General features: G+C 45.2%; 1 protein-coding gene across 1 annotated transcript in view; it reads left to right on the top strand.

The window, feature by feature from the left end:
* LOC140425041 (polycystin-1-like protein 1) overlaps nt 1–21,124 on the top strand; it is a 543,547-nt gene that overhangs the window by 439,653 nt on the left and 82,770 nt on the right. Inside the window, exons 53-56 of the mRNA XM_072508831.1 lie at nt 15,467–15,585; nt 15,755–15,865; nt 20,285–20,408; nt 21,023–21,106. Of these exons, the coding sequence (XP_072364932.1) occupies nt 15,467–15,585; nt 15,755–15,865; nt 20,285–20,408; nt 21,023–21,106 (438 nt within the window). The remainder of the gene's footprint in view (nt 1–15,466; nt 15,586–15,754; nt 15,866–20,284; nt 20,409–21,022; nt 21,107–21,124) is intronic.

Below are 21,124 nucleotides of genomic sequence, written 5' to 3'. Positions count from 1 at the left end.
CTCCGCGACCCTCCCGACACCCGCCGGTGACCCACCCACGGGGCGCACCGCCGAGTTTGACAATGCCTGGTCTATGGTATTGTTAAACTGAGTGTGGCTGCACTCATATGCTTCCAATCTTGTTTGTCTAATCCTAGCCAGAGAAACAATTAAAATGGCATTTCATCCCACTCCTGCACTGTACCTCCATGCTTGGTTTCCTTCTATTTTTCATCTTCAGGCTGCCCCTCTCAAAAAACAGCAGCAGTTTTCACATGTACGGTGATGACAGCCATCTATACCACACCAAGGGGCTGGTTTAGCACAGTGGGCTAAACAGCTGGCTTGTAATGCAGAACAAGGCAGTGGTGCCGAGGGGTTTTTCACAGTAACTTCATTGAAGCCTACTTGTGACAATAAGCGATTATTATTATATTATTCACACCTCTCTCAACCCAACACTGTACCTAAGTTGTCAAACTCCGATCTGACAGCCAGTGCTGGATGAACAGAGTTTTCCCACAATTAAATTCTGGGAAGGCGGAAAACATTATCTTCAGTTACGACAAACTCCATTTCCTGTCTCTACTTATTTCCCTGTCTGATGCTGAATCAGATTAGTTAGAAGCTTGGTGTAGTATTTGACCCCAAAATGATCTTCTGACCATATATTCACACCATCACTAAGACCGCCTACTTTGACCTCTGTAATATTGGCCGGCTCTGCTCCCTGCCAACCCTAAACCGTCAACTATGTATTTGTTACATCTAGACTTGATTAGTCTAATGCGCTCCTGACTGGTCTCCCATGTTCTGCCCTCCATACATTTGAGGTCATCCAAAACTCTCTTGTCCGTATCTTGAATAACCTGAAGTTCCATTCACTCATCATGCCTGTGCTTACTAAATAATGCTTTGATTTTCAAATTCTAATCTCGGTTTCCAAGACCCTCTGAGGTATCATAGAATTTACAGTGCAGAAGGAGGCCATTCGGCCCATCGAGTCTGCACCGGCTCTTGGAAAGAGCAGCCTACCCAAGGTCAACACCTCCACCCTATCCCCATAACCCAGTAACCCCACCCAACTCTAAGGGCAATTTTGGACACTTAGGGCAATTTATCAGGCCAATCCACCTAACCTGCATATCTTAGGACTGTGGGAGGAAACCGGAGCACCCGGAGGAAACCCACGCACACACGGGGAGGATGTGCAGTCTCCACACAGACAGTGACCTAAGCCGGAATCGAACATGGGACCCTGGAGCTGTGAAGCAATTGTGCTATCCACAATGCTACCGTGCTGCCCCGTATATCTGCTGTCCTCTCATTTTGAACTCTTAAGCTGACTTTAATTGCTCCACCAATGGTGTCTTGCCTTTAGCTGCTAAGATCTTAAGTTCTGGAATTTCATCTGAACACCTCTCTGTACCTGTGCCCCTCTTTCCTTGGTAGGATGATCCTTGAGACCTCCCTCTCAGACTAAATTTTGGTCCTCTGAGCAGATATCACCTTTTGTGGTTCGATATCAAATTTTGTTTTGTGATTTCCCTGTGAAGCACCTTGGGTCTGGAGTGCATGATCACTCCCCATTCAGACATTTTAATTTGTTTCCCTTGGTAATTTTGTTTTGGAGTACCCCTTTAAGAGGTGGTTAATTAGTTAATTTTCTTTCTTAGTTAAGTGATGCTAAAAAGATTATAAAGAGCCAATTCCAGAGCCTTAATATCATGTTCAGTCCCAACTGCACTCATGATGTCAAGGCGGAGCAAGCATGCTACCCCAGAGTGCAGTGGATACTGGGACAGTGAGTAAATTTAAGGAGGAGTTAGACAGATTTTTAATTGGTAATGGGTTGAAGGGTTGTGCAGAACGGGCAAGACAGTGGAGTTAAGGCCAGGATGAGATCGGCTATGATTGTATTGAATGGTGGAGCAGGCTCGAGAGGCTAAATTGCATACCCCTACTCCTAGCTCATGTGTTCTATGAAAGAACTACTCTGGCTGATTTCACCATCCAGCTCTTGGTCTGTAGCACTACAGATAACAGCAGCCCAAGCACGAATATAGTGTTCATGATCAATAAGGGGACTTCTTGATTAATATGAAGATCAGAGATTGTGGGGAGAAGGCAGGAGAATGGGGATGAGAACATATCAGCTATAATCAGATGGTGGAGCTAACTCGATGGGCCAAATTGTCTAATTCTGCTTTATCTTATATACTGATGTGGAGCATACCCATCCAAACTGACTCCCGTTTAGATGGAATTTTGCATTGGCCTTCGCTCTTTCAGCTCCACTGGAAACTTCAGCAATTTGAGCTGTCCTGCAGAAATCCCTTTTGTGCCTTCCCAGTTTGAAGGAGGGGTTTCCTGTAGGAGTTACTGTGCACACTCTTCAATTTCTCACCCTCGTCAAACATCTGGACAGGTTGTGGCATTCTGTCTTCTTGTCTGGAAGTGGCAGTTGGTTCCCTATGGTGGAGTCCTCCCCTTTCGCATTGGGAATTTGGCATGATGGGTGTTGCATGCAGCAGTGACATGCAACAAATGATTACGATGGATCACGGATGTGGAGGACAGGTGTGGGCGGTGTGGGGGAAGTCCTGTGAACCATGTACAACATGAGGGGATTTTGGCAGGGATTTTCTGATGTCATGTCAGAGGTCCTGGAAGGGAGGGTGACTCTGAGTCCAGAGGTGGCAATATTTGGAGTGTCAGAAGATCCGGGAGCCCAGGAGGAGAGGGAAGCCGACGTTTTGGCCTTTGCCTCCTGGTGGCCCGGAGACGGATTCTGTTGGGATGGAGGGACTTGGAGCCTCCGAAGTCGGGTGTTTGGGTTAGTGACGTGGCAGGGTTTTGTAGGCTAGAGAAAATTAAGTTCGCCTTAAGGGCTTCATTACAGGGGTTCGCTCGGACGTGGCAGCCTTTCATCGACCTCTTCAAGGAGAATTGACCATCAGCAGGAGGGGGGGGGGGGGCATGGAAGTGACGAATAAGGGTAGGGAATCTAACATATGGGTAGTTAGGGTCCAGGGCTGGGGGGAGTTGGGTATGTTATTGCAGGGTTTTTGTGTGTGTGCTGGATCTCTGTTGTTTAAAATGTTAAAATTATAAATGCCTCAATAAAATATTTTCTGAAAGAAAAGATGGATCGCAGACACTCCTGTTGCCTGTAATTTCTATGGCCTTGAGTCCATTTTCCGTGTTGACCTAGTTTTATGAGGTTTCGCCCCCTCCCCCCTTTCATTGTCTAAGGAGGCTGGTCCTGAAGTTTTGTTTGCACTTCATCACCACAGTCCTGATCTTGGGCGGTCTCGTGCAGAGAGGGGCAGGCAGGTCGGATGGCTTCATTGTTAGCCTTCTCCTAGGCATGGCCATTTTAATAAAGGCATGGGGAGTCCAAGACGAGTTGTAGAGACATTTATTCACACAAAGTTATATACAGCTTACCGGGTCCTCTCTCCTTTCTAGTCTGCCTCATCCTCATGCTGTCTGATCTTTTATCCCAGTGCTTGTAAACTACCCAGCTTGCATTCCCAATGTGCACAGGCAAACAGTCATCCTCAATTGGACGGGCCATGTGCACGTTATTACAGCATTGTTGCCTGATAATAAGTCCAGGCAGCAGGTGCTGAGAGGGATGTTTGACCTGACTGACTGCCTCTCTCTCATGGTTACATCCGTGCATGGGTGTCCTTGGAGAGTACACTTGAGACCTACTCAGAGACTGGTGGCCCCACAGTGACTGGAGTGGATTATCAACCTGGAGAATGTTATTTTAATTTGCTAAGTTTTTTTTTTGTAGCTTTTGTTTTCGTTACCCAGCCCCTTTAAGGGGGTGATCATTTGAGTATGTAGTTCATTTGTTTCTTTGATTGCTCAACAGAGTATGAACAGACACTTGCCCAGACTCGGGTGCAGGCGAGCAAGGTGGCCATAAACAGGTCCAGGCAGCAGGTGGTTGAGGGAGTCATTCAACCCGACTGGCTGCCCCTCTTCCGTGGTTGTCTGTGCCTGGGTGCCTTGGAGAGGGAGCACTCTGTCCATCGGTACACTTGAAGCCTTCTACAACCAGTGTGCACTACAGGGGCTGATGGGCATCGTCATTCCCCATAATTCATTTAATTTGATAAGTTTCTTTTGTAGTTTTCATTTTGTTGCAATAACCTGACAGTACCCCTTTAAAGAGTTTTCATTTGTTCAGTCGCTTATTTGATTGCTCAACAGAACAGAAAGAGATGCTTATTGACACTGGTGGTGGGTTATAGAGTTAGAACCTACATATTTCTAATATCCCACTTGGTGAATACATTAAGTCCTCGCTTATGGGGAAGTGCTGGAGCAGTGGTGTTGTCACTGGACTGGTAATCCAGAGACTCCGGGTAATCTCTGGGAACCTGGGTTCGGACCATGGCAGATTCACGCATGTTCTTTAATGCTGTCCTTACCTGGTCTAACCTACAAGTGACTTCAGGTCCACAGCAATGTGGTTGATTCTTAAGTGCCCTCCAAAATGGCTCAGCAATCCACTCAGTACTATTCAACTACTACAAAGACAATAAAAATGAAATGAAAATCGCTTATTGTCACAAGTAGGCTTCAATGAAGTTACTGTGAAAAGCCCCGAGTCGCAACATTCCGGCGCCTGTTCGGGGAGGCTGGTACGGGAATTGAACCCGTGCTGCTGGCCTGCCTTGGTTTGCTTTAAAAGCCAGCGATTTAGCCCAGTGAGCTAAACCAGCCCAAAAGGAGTGAAGCCTGGCATTAACCAAGTCACGAGAAACCACAAAGCAAACCCAGCCCTGTTCACCCTGCAACGGTCTCCTTACTAACATTAAGGGGCAAAATTGGGAGAGCAGTTTCACAGACTAGTCATGCAAAAGCCTGACATAGCCATACTTACAGTTAATGTCCCAGACATCATCATCATCCCAAGGTTTGTCATGTTTCACCGGCAGGACAAACTCAGCAGAGGGCGGCACAGTGGTACACAGTTGGAGGGAGTTGCCATGGGAGTCCTCAACATTGACACTGGACCCCATGTAGTCTCATGGCACGAAGTCAAACATAGGCAAGGAAACCTCCTGCTGATTACCACATACCGTCCACCCTCACCTGATGAATCATTGCTCCTCCATGGTGAACACAACTTGTGAGAAGCACAACTTATTGGAGGGTGACAAGGGTACAGAATGCACTCTGGATGGGGGGGCTTCAATGCCCATTACCAAGACTGGTTCAGTACCACCACCACAGACCGAGCAGGCCAGGTCCTAAAGGACATGGCTTCTAGATTGGGCAGGTGCTGAGGGAACTGACAAGAGGGAAAACATACTTGACCTCATCCTTACCAGCCTACCATAGATGCATCTATTCATGACAACATTGGTAAGAGTTTCCACCGCACAGTCCTTGTGCAGACAAAGTCCCATCTTCATATTGAGGATACCCTCAATTATGTTGTGTGGCACTACCATCATATTAAATGGGATAGACTTTTAACGGTCTAGACTGGGCATACACGAGGCACTGTGGGCCATTAGCAGAAACAAAATTGTAATCAACCACAATTCGTCACCTCATGGCTGACAGATCCCCCACTCGACCATCACCACCAAGCCAAGGGATGAACCTTGGTTCAGGGAAGAGTTCAGGAGTGCATGGCGGGAGCAACAACAGGCATACCTAAAAATGAGGAGTCAACCTACTAAAGCTACAACACAGGACTATTTCTGTGCCAAATAGCAGAAGCAGCAACTGATAGACAGAGCTAAGCGATCCCACAGCCAATGGATCAGATCTAAGATCTGCAGTCCTGCCATATCCAGTTGGAATGGTGGTGAATGGTTAAACAACTCACTGCAGGAGGAGGCTCCACAAATATTCCCATCCTTAGTGATGGGTCATCACGACACCTCAGTGCAAAAGACAAGGCAGAAGCATTCACAATAATCTTCGTCCAAAAGTGCCAAGTGGATGATCCATCTCGACCTCCTCCGGAGGTTCCCAGCATCACAGTTGCCTGTCTTCAGCCACATGATATCAAGAAACAGCTGAAGGCACTGGATACTGCAATATTCCAACAATAGGACTTATGCTCCAGAACTTGCCACACCCCTAGCCAAGTTGTTCCAGTACGGCTATAATACTGGCATCTACCCAGCAATGTGGAAAATTGCCCAGGTATATCCTATACACAAAAAGCAGAGAAAATCAAACCCGGCAATTACCGACCCATTGGTCTAACGTGATGGAAGTTATCATCTACAGTGCAATCAAGTAGCACTCGCTCAGCAATAACCTGCTCACTGATACTCGGTTTGGGTTCCACCAGGGTCACTCGGCTCCTGAGCTCACCACCGCCTTGGGTCACACATGGACAAAAGAGCTGAGCTCCAGCGCTGAGGTGAGAGTCACTGCCTTTGACATAAAGACAGCATTTGAGAGAGTATGACGTCAAGGAGCCCTAGCATCAGTGTGTACTATCTGCAAGATGAACTGCAAGAACTCACCAAGGCTCCTTAGGCAGCACCTTCCAGACCTACAACCACTACCATCTAGAAGAACAAAGTCAGCAGACACATGGGAACACCACCTCCTGGAAGTTCCCCTCTAGGCCACCAATCATCCTGACTTGGAAATATTTTGTTGTTCCTTCACTGTTACTGGAACTCTCTCCCGAACAGCACTACAGTTCTTCAAGAAGGTCGCTCACCACCACCTTCTTGAGGAGAAGTAGGAATGGGCAATAAATGCTGGCCTAGCCAGTGCTGTTCACATTCCTGAAGTGAGTTTTTAAGAAGTTAATCTGCTTGACGTTGTTTCACTTCAAAGTTACAAAGTTGTTCGGGCCTGCACTCCAGATTTGCACCGTCATTTTCAATTTATTAGGTGCCAAGGAGTCATTGTCATATTTTGACAGGCTTCAGGGGCAGCACGGTGGCACAGTGGTTAGCACTGCTGCCTCACAGCGCCAAGGTCCAAGGTTTGATCCCGGCCCTGGGTCGCTGTCCGTGTGGAGTTTGCACATTCTCCCCGTGTTTACGTGGGTTTCGCCTCCACAACCGAAAGATGTGCAAGGTAGGTGGGTTAGCCACGCTAAATTGCCACTTAATTGGAAAAATGAATTGGATACGCTAAATCTATATTGAAAAAATATATATTTTGACAGGTTTCAAAATTTAAATTTTCGTTCTGTGGCGGAATATATCATGTAGTCTCATAGGTTATATAAAAGATTGTGGAAATTCAATTTGGAGATTCGTCACTCGCAGTTGAATTATTGGATTGTGCTGAGATGTTTGTCTATGGATAGTGTCCTGGTTAATCACGGTTCTTGGAAAGAGAGCCCCTTATGGATCAAATCTCTGCTGCCTTTAAAAAAATCCAGGGGAAGTAGCTGTTTCATAGAATTTCATAGAATTTCATAGAATTTACAGTGCAGAAGGAGGCCATTCGGCCCATCGAGTCTGCACCAGCTCTTGGAAAGAGCACCCTACCCAAAGTCAACACCTCCACCCTATCCCCATAACCCAGTAACCCCACCCAACACTAAGGGCAATTTTGGAGACTAAGGGCAATTTATCATGGCCAATCCACCTAACCTGCACATCTTTGGACTGTGGGAGGAAACCGGAGCACCCGGAGGAAACCCACGCACACACGGGGAGGACGTGCAGACTCCGCACAGACAGTGACCCAAGCCGGAATCGAACCTGGGACCCTGGAGCTGTGAAGCAATTGTGCTATCCACAAGGCTACCGTGCTGCCCCTAAGCGTTTCAACAGCATTGATGGAACAAATGGGACAGCCTGCAATGGTTTAACCAGGTCGGTCAAGGCAGCCTTGAGGATGAGTTTATAGAATGTATCCGCGATAGTTTCCTAGAACAGTATGTAATGGAACCTACGAGGGAACAAGCGGTCCTAGATCTGGTCCTGTGTAATGAGACAGGATTGATTCATGATCTCAAGGTTAGGGATCCTCTGAAAGAGCGATCACAATATGGTGGAATTTAAAATACAGATGGAGGGTGAGAAGGTAAAATCAAACACTAGTGTTTTGTGCTTAAACAAAGGAGGTTACAATGGGATGATAGAAGAATTAGCTCAGGTCGACTGGGAGCAAAGACTTTATGGTGAAACAGTTGAGGAACAGTGGAGAACCTTCCAAGTGATTTTTCACAGTGCTCAGCAAAGGTTTATACCAACAAAAAGGAAAGACGGTAGAAAGAGGGGAAATCGACCGTGGATATCTAAGGAAATAAGGGAGAGTATCAAATTGAAGGAAAACGCATACAAAGTGGCAAAGATTAGTGGGAGACTAGAGGACTGGGAAATCTTTAGGGGGCAACAGAAAGCTACTAAAAAAGCTATAAAGAAGAGTAAGATAGATTATGAGAGTAAACTTGCTCAGAATATAAAAACAGCAAAAGTTTCTACAAATATATGAAACAAAAAAGAGTGGCTAAGGTAAATATTGGTCCTTTAGAGGATGAGAAGGGAGATTTAATAATGGGAGATGAGGAAATGGCTGAGGAACTGAACAGGTTTTTTGGGTCAGTCTTCACAGTGGAAGACACAAATAACATGCCAGTGACTGATAGAAATGAGGCTATGACAGGTGAGGACCCTGGATGATTGTTATCACTAAGGAGGTAGTGATGAGCAAGCTAATGGGGCTAAAGGTAGACAAGTCTCCTGGCCCTGTTGGAATGCATCCCAGAGTGCTAAAAGAGATGGCGAGGGAAATTGCAAATGCCCTAGTGATAATTTACCAAAATTCACTGGACTCTGGGGTGGTCCCGGCGGATTGGAAATTAGCAAACGTGACACCACTGTTTAAAAAAGGAGGTAGGCAGAAAGCGGGTAATTGTAGGCCAGTGAGCTTAACTTCGGTAGTAGGGAAGATGCTGGAATCTATCATCAAGGAAGAAATAGCGAGGCATCTGGATGGAAATTGTCCCATTGGGCAGACGCAGCATGGGTTCATAAAGGGCAGGTCGTGCCTAACAAATTTAGTGGAATTTTTTGAGGACATTACCAGATAATGGGGAGCCAATGGATGTGGTATATCTGGATTTCCAGAAAGTCTTTGACAAGGTGCCACACAAAAGGTTGCTGCATAAGATAAAGATGCATGGCATTAAGGGTAAAGTAGTAGCATGGATAGAGGATTGGTTAATTAATAGAAAGCAAAGAGTGGGGATTAATGGGTGTTTCTCTGGTTGGCAATCAGTAGCTAGTGGTGTCCCTCAGGGAACAGTGTTGGGCCCACAATTGTTCACAATTTACATAGATGATTTGGAGTTGGGGACCACGGGCAATGTGTCCAAGTTTGCAGACGACACTAAGATGAGTGGTAAAGCAAAAAGTGCAGAGGATACTGGAAGTCTGCAGAGGGATTTGGATAGGTTAGGTGAATGGGCTAGGGTCTGGCAGATGGAATACAATGTTAACTATTGTGAGGTTATCCATTTTGGTAGGAATAACAGCAAAAGGGATTAATATTTAAATGATAAAATATTAAAACATGCTGCTGTGCAGAGAGACCTGGGTGTGCTAGTGCATGAGACCCAAAACTTTGGTCTACAGGTGCAACAGGTGATTGAGAAGGCAAATGGAATTTTGTCCTTCATTGCTAGAGGGATGGAGTTTAAGACTAGGGAGGTTATACTGCAATTGTATAAGGTGTTAGTGAGGCCACACCTGGAGTGTGTTCAGTTTTGGTCTCCTTACCTGAGAAAGGACGTACTGGCGCTGGAGGGTGTGCAGAGGAGATTCACTAGGTTAATCCCAGAGCTGAAGGGGTTGGATTATGAGGAGAGGTTGAGTAGACTGGGACTGTACTCGTTGGAATTTAGAAGGATGAGGGGGGATCTTATAGAAACATATAAAATTATGAAGGGAATAGATAGGATAGATGCGGGCAGGTTGTTTCCACTGGCCGGTGAAAGCAGAACTAGGGGGCATAGCTTCAAAATAAGGGAGAGTAGATTTAGGACTGAGTTTAGGAGGAACTTCTTCACCCAAAGGGTTGTGAATCTATGGAATTCCTTGCCCAGTGAAGCACTTGAGGCTCCTTCATTAAATGTTTTTAAGATAAAGATAGATAGTTTTTTGAAGAATAAAGGGAATAAGGGTTATGGTGTTCGGGCCGGAAAGTGGAGCTGAGTCCGCAAAGATCAGCCATGATTTCATTGAATTGCAGAGCAGGCTCGAGGGGCCAGATGGCCTACTCCTGCTCCTAGTTCTTATGTTCTTAAATTCCAAAGAATGGAGGATTCCATGATTGTGGCATTTTGAGACTTGGACACAGGTGCCGGTGTAGAGGAAAGTTTACGGACAGAAGGAATGTGGATGAAAGCACTTTTGGCTGATCTGGATACCAGAGCAGCAATATTAGGCAAATGAACCCCAGGAATGTCCAGGGAATGGATCAAAGATGTATCAAATGTGACGTAAAATATCATGATGCAATGAATTGCCCAAAGGGTTTCTCAAAGTGACGCACAGAATGTCGAGGCGGAAGAAGATGATAATGAACAGTCTGAAGGAATTGCACTAGTTACAAAATGCTTTAGTTCGGTGATTAGTATATTAGTCGTGGATTCATTTAATTTTTTGACCTTAGATAGTGGTTGCATCTTGACAATTGGTGGAACAGATTGGCTAAAATGTTATTTAGATTTACTCAGTAATGAGGATTGAAGCAAGGTCAGGGAGTATGGAGGTTTTTCTTGTTTCAGATTCAGGAATACAGAACATTCAGGTCACTTAAAAAGATTGGTGACTCCATGCAAATTAACTGCAGTAAGCCACTTTGTTGGTACTGATGTCGTCTCCAGTGAGATACCCTTGCTGTTAAGTAAGCTTTTCATGAAAAAGACACAAATTAAATTGGAATGGAGCATGATAAAGTAATTGGTTTTGTAAAGTCAGTGGATCTGCAGTTTTACCACTCAGGGCATTAATGTATCCCCTTAACAAAGCACGGTGGTTAGCACAATTGTTTCACAGCAACCTGGGACCCCCAGGTTCGATTTCCGGCTTGGGTCACTGTCTGTGTGGAGTCTGCATGTTCTCCCCATGTCTGCGGGAGTTTCCTCCGAGTGCTCCAGTTTCCTCCCACAGTCCAAAGATGTGCAGGTTAGGTGGATTGGTCATTCTAATTTGTCCTTCGTGTCCAAAAATGTTAGGTGGAATTACTGGGTTACAGGGATAGGGTGTAGGTGTGAGGCTTGGGTAGGGTGTTCTTTCCAAGGGCCGGTGCAGACTCAATGGGCCGAATAGCCTCCCTCTGCACAGTAAATTCTATGATTAAACTATGAAAACCTGAAATTTCTAATCAGAATGTGAGAGAGGTACTAATGATATCAGATGATAAGAAGCAGGGAGAAAGAAAGCAAATTGTCATTGATTGTTTGCACAGGTAACTACACAGAGTAGATCTCAAACCAATACTGAACACGTCTCCTTTGTAAAGCTCCTTAGTTTGTTGACCCTGGAGGAAAAAATATTTTGTCAAGAAATTCGAACAGAAAATCTTTGAAGTTTTCCATGTGCTCCAAACCGGAATGAACCCGGAACGCACTTGGTAGTTGTGAGAAGCAATTACTCAGTAGGAATGAATCTAGAACTGGGCGTGTTTTTAAATGAGGAAAACAGGCTGAAGCTCAGGTTGTGCCTTGTTTTAAGAGAGGAAAAGCAAGGTAGTGCTAAAAATTTGTCGCACACTGTGCAGTGCAGGTCTTCCACTGAGAGAACATGGCGGATGTTTTTGGTGCCGTGGGACCGTTTGATGAAAATACAGAGCTCGTATATGGAACAGTTTGACTATTTTATGCAAGTTAACAAGATAGAGGAGGATATAATAGTTCCCACATTTCTGAAATTAATGGCGGGCGGTGTTGGGGGGGACACACGTTTAACTACCTTGAGAGTCTCGTGCAGCCGGCAAAGCCAGGCACAAAGGCATACAAAGTAATAGTGGAAATTCTGCAGGACCACTATTCACCAAAAGCTTTAGTTGTTGTAGAAAGGTTTATATTTTCATAAGCCTGATCAAGAAGAGGGAGAATCGATTGCTCAATTTGTGGCTACACTGAAAAGACTGGCAAAGCTTTGCGAGCTCGGGGATGTATTAAACAACACAATCCGGAATAGACTGGTCTGTGGTTTGAGGAGCGAAGCAATTCAAAAGTGTCATGAACCAAAAGCAACCTGACTTTAAAGAAAGCAATGGAAGTTGCTATATTAATGGAACTAGCAGCCAAAGAAGGATCAAATTTGAATTCAAACACAAGGATTCACAAGATGTTGGCCAAAACCCGAATGCAAACACAGATTCACTCTTGCCATAGATGTGTGAAGACCAGCCACTTGCAGTAGATTGCTGGTGCAAAGATATCATGTACAGAAACTGTGGAGGAAAGGGCCACCTTGAGTGCACATGTTGGAAAAAGAAGCCAGCTTCGGGCAAAAGTAGAAAAAAAGCGAGAGCTGAGTGAAGCAACTGGCAAACAGAGCAAAGGAAAAAGTGTCTATGTAGTACAACAAAGGCAAGAAGAAGAGACTTGATTCACAGTCTGAGAATGGGTTGTTGTTGTTGAATGTGCTCGTCTTTGCTGATGCTGCAAATAGATACTGGGTCACTCCACTGTTGGATGGATAGCCAGTAAAGATGGAGGTGGACACTGGGGCAGCAATCTCGCTGGTGCCAGAGACTGCCCACAAAAAAAGCACCAACACATCCCTTGAGACACTTGAAAATTGTGTTGAAAACCTACAATGGAGAAGTGGTTTTGTTGAGGGGCTGTATTGATGCTGCACTACAATTATTTGGACAGATGGCAAATTTGTCCTTACGCATAATCAAAGGAGATCTGGCACTAATGGGTAGAACGTGGTTGGAAAAGATCCACTAAATTGGGCCGAAGTAAACCTAATGACTAATTCAGAATCAGGCCTTAAAAAATCCTTAAGAAACACGCTGTTATTTTCAAAGTTGAGCTGGGGAGTACGAGGGACATCTCAGTGAAGTTGAAGATCAAAGAAGGGTGTCAGGCAAATGCTTAATGGCAAAGATGGTACCCTATGCAATAAGACCAAATGTTGAAGTGGATTTGGAATGATTGGTAAAGACTGGAATGAAAGGACTACCTCAATTGTACCAGTTATAAAACTCGACACAGTAGATTATGCAAGCGTTTCAAAATGATCACCAAATTGGGGACAAACCTTTTTGTAGTAATTTAATAAGCCTAAGAAAGATCGAAGTAGGTCAACCTTCTGAGGTGTGGGTGCATCGGTAATAGCTTTGACCTTTGAAGAGTCATTATTTTGTGGGATCTTTTTTGCTGAAAGCTGACTGTTCAACTAAAAGCAGGTCCCAGAATATTTTATTGATATCAAAAAGGAAGCTTTCAGACATCTTCAGGATGCATGTAGTCCTACAGAATTTAAGAACCATGTTATTAATGAGATTAAAGTGGAATGTAAGATTGAAAGTCAGGCTTCAGATTTAAATTTTTCATTTAACATTAGACAGAAAACATCCGGAGTAGCTTTGAATCAGTAATCCTATTTGGAGAGTCTTATTTCTCTCTGGTTAATTGTGCTAGGCCATCACAGAAAGCTTATGCCACATCTAAAGAAGGAACAGAGTGCACAATCTCCCCAATTCTCCCCGTGTCTTCCCATGGGTCTCACCCCCACAACCCAATAAAATGTGCATGGTAGGTGGATTGGCCATGCTAAATTGCCGCTTAATTGGAAAAAATGGAATTGGGTACTCTAAATTTATTTAATAAAATAAAGAAGAAATAGAGCACTTGCAAAGTTTGGTTGATCAGTTGATTTGGTTGTGCACTCTGATCAGACCAGGGGCCAGATTTTCCTCTTCCTGCCACTGGCAGCGAGAATTGCGATTGGGTGGAGACTAGCACACAAGTGAAAATTCCGATTTGTGCCCGGCATCAATTCTGACACCATGCTCCGGCCCCCCACTGGCGGCATTAGTGAAGTTTGCGACCTGCGCAGGTGGACCCATGCAAACCATCATTTTTATGGATTTAAATCTCATTAGCGGGTTGGACAATATTCGAACCCTCTCAGGAGGAAGTTGCACAGGTGTGAATTGTGCAAGTATTTACAAGTACAGACCGGGTGCCATGGCTGTTGAGGGAAAGCGAGAGGTAAATATTGTTGGGTCTGCTGGGGGAGTGGGGTGGGGGGGGGAGTAGCGGGGAATGACCTGGTGCCAAGTCCATGGATTGCTACTGGCCCCTATCTGTTCACACTGCTGACTGCTCATTGTGTCCTGTAAATGGTCAGAGAAACTCTGGTGATGTGAGAGCCCACTCAGTTTGCTCCTCTGCAAACTCTCATGCCCTTGAGGTATCTTTAAGGGGATCGCCATGTCTGTGCTCAATCACTAGCCCACCAGGTGTTGGCAGTCCTCAGTGCACTCCTCAGAAGCACAATCCCACTGCAGAGGAAGCAGGAGATCAGCAGAGCTCACCCAACCGAAGAGCAGCTGCATCATGGCCTTTGGAACCCTCCCTGGCACACTCGTTACAAACACCCCTCAGGATCACAAGCTGTCTCCTCCTGGTGAGGCTGGCAGTGCGTACATCACATAGACAGGATTCCCACTGGGATCCCACACGTTTAGACCCAGATGCAATTCTATGGTGTGGCGGGCAGTGCCATGGATGGAAAGCCATCCATGCTCCTATTAAGGCAATTAAATAGCCACTTTAGAATAGTATTCTGACCAGCCTCAATTTTTTGGCTGGTGGGTGCCTGATGACTGAGGGTGGGAAACTGAAAAGGTTCTTACCCTTGATTTCAGGGGGGAAAGGATGACACCTCAACTTGAAGCCCCCTACAGACTGAGGCACCTTCCCTTCAGGAACATAGGAGCTCCAGCCCTCTGGTGGGGATGTGTTCCTTGCCAACTCTTGGGATGACGGGTGCCAAGCGCTCTCCATCCTGAAAATTCAGCCCTGTATTTCTGTTTTTCCTACTCAAGTGGATGACCGCACGTTTTTCAACATTGTCCTCTCACTAAATACAACATTTTTTTTAAATTAAAAAGGAGGAAATGCATTATTTAAGTTCACATCCTTGGGTCATCCAAAGAACATTAATTCCGGGAGTTGATTTCCACAGTTACCTGCTCTTATTCTCTCCAGAGGGTATTGTTTTCTGAGCACAATAATCATGGAAATGAGAAGAGTCACCAAATTGGCATGCTGCCTGCCTCATGAGTCTCTTGTGCAGGCAGATCACGAATCTCAAATCCCCCATTTGAAAATGAAAGTGAACTGAATTCTAGCCCCAATATTGGTGCTTTGTTGCACGTAGAAATGGGATATGTTTGTGTGCAAAGAAACTGCAATAAATATATTATTTTAAATCAACTCAAATTATCTTCAACATTCTCTTAGTCATTTAGTAATTGTTTCTGTATTTTTGCCAAACAGATTGTTGCGGCTCGCCAAAGGGCTCGCTATTTACGGTTAACTCGACCACCAACTCTTGCACAACTTAAAGAAGCCAAAGACCGTATGAGAAAAGAGAGCCTCATTCAACAGACGTTACAGTATTTTGCATCATTTTTTATTTCTAAAATGTTTTCCTATTTTTGAAAATCCTATTTGCTTAACTATCTGTAATTACTAATTATTTTATCCTATCAGATTATCTTTTTCTTTCTTGACGTAATGCTGAGGTGACACTATTTTAAAATGTCATTATTTTTTTTGCTGCAGTGAGTTTGTGCTCTACATTGTCATGCTGCTTCTGCTGCTGTTGATTACGTTTGTGAAATTTTCCAAAGATGAGTATTACCTCAACCAAGCCATTCGAGTGGAGTTTACCAGGTATGGCAGAGCAGTTTGTTTTTGTGCTTGTTACTTAAGTCCATTAAAGTGAAAATAAGCCGACAAACTCTGATATTTGTGAGATAAACCAAAGCAAAATATTGCGGAAACTGGAAATCTGAAATAAAAATAGGAAATGCTGGATACAGTTAGCATTTAGGCAGTACTTGTGTGTCGATTAACAAAGTTACTGTTGCAGGTCGATGAATAATTCTTTAAAAAATGGGATATGCATAACCAGTTTGGTTTTTATGATAATCTAGCATCTTTCATTGTAATTTTTATCTTGAGTGATGGCTCACAGATTAACACATTTCTGATGAAAGGTCTTTGTGATCAAAAATATTAACTCTGTTGCTCTTCACGACACTGCCTGACCTTCACTTTTGTTTTTCTTTCACATTTATACAATTGAACTTCACAACTTTCTACAGTATAAGTCCCATACCAAGAGCGCAGCACTATTCTGATGGCACCCAAATGGTTATTCATCCATCTTCATTCACACAAGAATTTTCTTCTAAGTAGACAAATGCATTGATTCAGGACACATTTCTGGGAGCTGCCTATTTGACTTACTGGCACCTGCACAGCAATGCCTCAATTCCCCAAGAACAGATAGTGCTGCATACCCCTCTGAAATCCATTGGTATGCATGCATCGCTGGTACATGTTTATTTATTTTTCATCCCTTGTTGCCTGGAGAAGATAATTTTTTTTTTTTTATAAATGTTTTATTGAAAATTTTTTCCCAAACAACAATTTTTCCCCTCTTACAAAACAAACGCAACAATAACAATACAGAAATTTTAAACAATACACAAGTAACAAAACCCCTTTATCTTTGACCTAAACTAACCCCCCCCTCCCCCCCCCCCCCTCCCCCTGGGTTGCTGCTGCTGGTCATCTGTCTTCCCTCTAACGTTCCCCTAGGTAGTCGAGAAATGGCTGCCACCGCCTGGTGAACCCTTGAGCCGATCCTCTCAGGGCAAACTTTATCTGCTCCAGTTTAATGAACCCCGCCATATCATTTACCCAGGCCTCCAGTCCGGGGGGTTTCGCCTCCTTCCACATGAGTAGGATCCTGCGCCGGGCTACTAGGGACGCAAAGGCCACAACGTCGGCCTCTTTCGCCTCCTGCACTCCCGGCTCTTCCGCAACTCCAAATAGAGCTAACCCCCAGCCTGGTTTGACCCGGGCCTTCACCACCCGCGAAATCACTCCCGTCACTCCCTTCCAATACCCTTCCAGTGCCGGGCATGCCCAAAACATATGTGCGTGGTTTGCCGGGCTCCCGTCACACCTCCCACATTTGTCCTCCACTCCAAAGAACCTGCTCAATCTTGCTCCCGTTATGTGTGCTCTATGTAGCACCTTAAATTGAATCAGGCTAAGCCTGGCGCATGAGGAAGAGGAATTTACCCTGCTTAGGGCATCAGCCCACATACCCTCCTCTATCTCCTCCCCTAGCTCTTCTTCCCACTTTCCTTTTAGTTCGCCCACCGACTCCTCCCCCTCTTCCCTCATCTCTCGGTAAATCTCTGACACCTTGCCCTCTCTGACCCACACCCCTGAAAGCACTCTGTCCTGTATCCCCTGTGTCGGGAGCAACGGAAATTCCCTCCCCTGTTGTCTAGTAAATGCCCTCACCTGCATATATCTCAAGAAATTTCCCCGGGGCAACTTATACTTTTCCTCCAATGCTCCCAAGCTCGCAAAAGTCCCATCTATAAATAAATCTCCCACCCTCCTAATTCCCAACTGGAACCAGCTCTGAAATCCTCCATCCATTCTTCCTGGGGCGAACCTATGGTTGTTCCTGATTGGGGACCCCACCAGGGCTCCCCGCACCCCTCTCTGTCGCCTCCACTGTCCCCAGATATTCAATGTTGCCGCCACCACCGGGTTTGTGGTAAACTTTTTAGGTGAGATCGGTAGCGGCGCCGTCACCAGCGCCTCTAAACTCGTCCCTTTACAGGACTTTCTCTCCAGTCTTTCCCACGCCGCTCCCTCACCCTCCATCATCCATTTACGTATCATTGCCACATTGGCGGCCCAATAGTAATCGCCCAAGTTCGGTAGTGCCAATCCTCCTCTGTCCCTACTACGCTGAAGGAACCCCCTCCTTACTCTCGGAACTTTCCCTGCCCACACGAAGCTCGTGATGCTCCTGTCTATTTTATTAAAAAAGGTCTTAGTGATTAGTATAGGGAGACATTGAAATACAAATAAGAACCTCGGGAGGACCATCATCTTAATTGCTTGCACCCTGCCCGCCAGCGATAGAGGCTGCATGTCCCACCTCTTGAAGTCCTCCTCCATTTGTTCTACCAACCGTGTCAGATTAAGTCTGTGCAAGGTTCCCCAGCTCCTAGCGATCTGAATCCCCAGGTATCGGAAGTTTCTTTCCACTTTCCTTAGATGCAAGCCTTCTATCTCTCTACTCTGGTCCCCTGGATGTATCACAAATAATTCACTCTTCCCCATGTTTAGCCTATACCCCGAGAAATCCCCGAACCCCCTCAAAATTCGCATAACCTCTATCATTCCCCCCGCTGGGTCCGACACGTATAACAATAGGTCATCCGCATATAACGAGACTCGGTGTTCTTCTCCCCCTCTAATCACCCCTCTCCATTTCCTGGAGTCTCTCAACGCCATGGCCAGAGGTTCAATTGCCAACGCGAACAACAATGGAGACAGCGGGCATCCCTGTCTTGTTCCCCTATATAGTCGGAAATACTCCGATCTATGTCGACCTGTAACTACGCTTGCCGTTGGAGCCCCATAAAGAAGTCTAACCCAGCTAATAAACCCGTTCCCAAACCCAAACCTCCTTAACACTTCCCATAAATACTCCCACTCCACCCTATCAAATGCCTTCTCTGCGTCCATTGCCGCCACTATCTCTGCCTCCCCCTCCACTGGGGGCATCATTATCACCCCTAATAGTCGTCGCACGTTAACATTCAGTTGTCTCCCTTTTACGAACCCTGTCTGGTCTTCGTGCACCACCCCCGGGACACAGTCCTCTATCCTCGATGCCAGTACCTTTGCCAACAATTTGGCGTCCACGTTCAACAATGAAATGGGTCTATAGGACCCGCACTGCAACGGATCTTTATCCCTCTTCAAAATTAACGATATCGTCGCCTCCGACATCGTCGGGGGTAGAGTCCCCCCTTTCCTGGCCTCATTGAACGTCCTCACCATCAACGGGGCCAACAAGTCCACATATTTTCTGTAATACTCCACCGGGAACCCGTCTGGTCCTGGGGCCTTCCCTGCTTGCATGCTTCCCAGTCCCTTAATAACCTCGTCCACCCCAATCGGTGCCCCCAGGCCTACCACCCCCCGCTCCTCCACTTTCGGGACCCTCAATTGGTCCAGGAACTGCCGCATCCCCTCCTCTCCCTCTGGGGGTTGAGACCTATACAGTTCCTCATAGAAGGTCTTGAACACCTCATTTATCTTTCCTGCCCTTCGCACCGTGTCTCCCCTTTCGTCTCTAATTCCTCCTATCTCCCTCGCTGCTGCCCTCTTTCGCAATTGATGAGCCAACAGGCGACTCGCCTTTTCCCCATATTGATACCTCCTCCCCTGTGCCTTCCTCCACAGTACCTCCGCCTTTCTGGTGGTCAGAAGGCCTGGAGAAGATAATGAGCCGCCTTCTTAAATGGCATCCGTTTGTATGTAGACATGTTTCTACGGTGCTGTTAGAGATGGAGGGCGGGATTCTCCGTCCCGCTGCCCCAGATTTCTGGTGTGGCGCGCCCCCGGGATTCTCCATCTCGCCAGCCGGCCAATGGGGTTTCCCATTGTGGGAAGCCCCACGCCATCGGGAAATCCCGACAGCGGAGAATCCAGCCTGGAGTTTCTGGATTTTGATCCAGTGGTGATGAAGGTACAATGATTATGCCCGAGTAAGAATGGTGTGTGACTTGGAGGAAAACCTTGAGGTGAAGGTTATCCTATCCTCCTGTTGGCCTCCTTATTTCAGGTAGTTTACCTTATTAATTTGAGAGGTGCTGCCAAAGAAACCATGGCAAGGTGCTGTGTCCAGTAGGAAGTACATACTATTTTCATGGTACTCAAATGACAAATGGAGTAGATGTTTAAGCCAGGGGACGACATCCCAATTAAATGGAATGCTACCCTGGGTAGGGTGAAACTTCTTGAAGCTGCACCCATTTAGGCAAGTAGTTAATATTCCATCATGTTCCTCACTTGTGCCTTGGAGATGGTGAGGTGGTTGGGCAGTCAGGAAATCAACTATTCAGCATATTCCTGCACCATCAATGATACAGAAATTTGACTATTTGTTTGCAAAGTAGAATATGCTCTGAGAAAAAATATAATTCTAAAAGACAATTTATGCCAATATACTTTACACTGAGGTTGTTTTGTTTTCCTGTTTAGGAATGAGAAAAGTCCTTTCATAAATGTGAAAACCGCTGATGATTGGTGGAACTGGAGTTTTAGTGTCTTGTTACATGGCCTGTACTGGGACACATGGTATAACAATGCTGCAGCAAAAAGCCAGGTAACTTGTATCCATAATCAACAGCATCCATTTAAATTGACTTCAACTTCTCCGAACAAACAATGTCCCATGGTAGAATATGTTCCCTGTTAGACAGCAAGCTGGTTCATTTAAATTTATTGTTTACTCTCTTCATTTCAAGTCGGGTTAATTTACAGTTTTGAAGAGAATGTATTTTGAAATAAATACTTTAAAAAGTCTTAACTATAATCCAGTTGTTAATTGCATAATTAATGTATTTGACTGCAAATGAACATGTGACGGCATTTTAATGTTCAAAATTGGATATACAATTAGCATTGGAGTCTCAGCACAATGAATTAAAAAACATAAGCTGGGGTTCTTTCTCCTGATCACTGTGCGAGACCGTTTGTATGAATGAATGAATGTTGATTACAGAGAAAATAAGATTTGTCTCTGATTTTTTTCCCATTGTTAAAATAGCCTACTCAGCTTTGAATTCGTGTGGAGCCATATTCTAGCATGAGTAATCATCTTCTCCAGATTTTTCAGTTCAATTATATCATACACAAGTGATGCTGCGTTGTTTTATAACATTGTGCTTCCTTGAAGATACTTCAAGTAACAATTGTTGTTTCAATTACAACCTGTAGGCTGGTCCAGTCCAAGGAAAATGTCATTTGATTGGTGCACCGTCACTCAGAAAAATCCAAGTCACCAATAACTCCTCCTGTAATGTAAGTGGTGTCACCCCA

The sequence above is a fragment of the Scyliorhinus torazame genome, chromosome 6 (genome assembly GCF_047496885.1).
Source record: "Scyliorhinus torazame isolate Kashiwa2021f chromosome 6, sScyTor2.1, whole genome shotgun sequence".
Lineage (NCBI taxonomy): Eukaryota > Metazoa > Chordata > Chondrichthyes > Carcharhiniformes > Scyliorhinidae > Scyliorhinus > Scyliorhinus torazame.
This window is presented reverse-complemented; position numbering and strand designations above follow the sequence as displayed.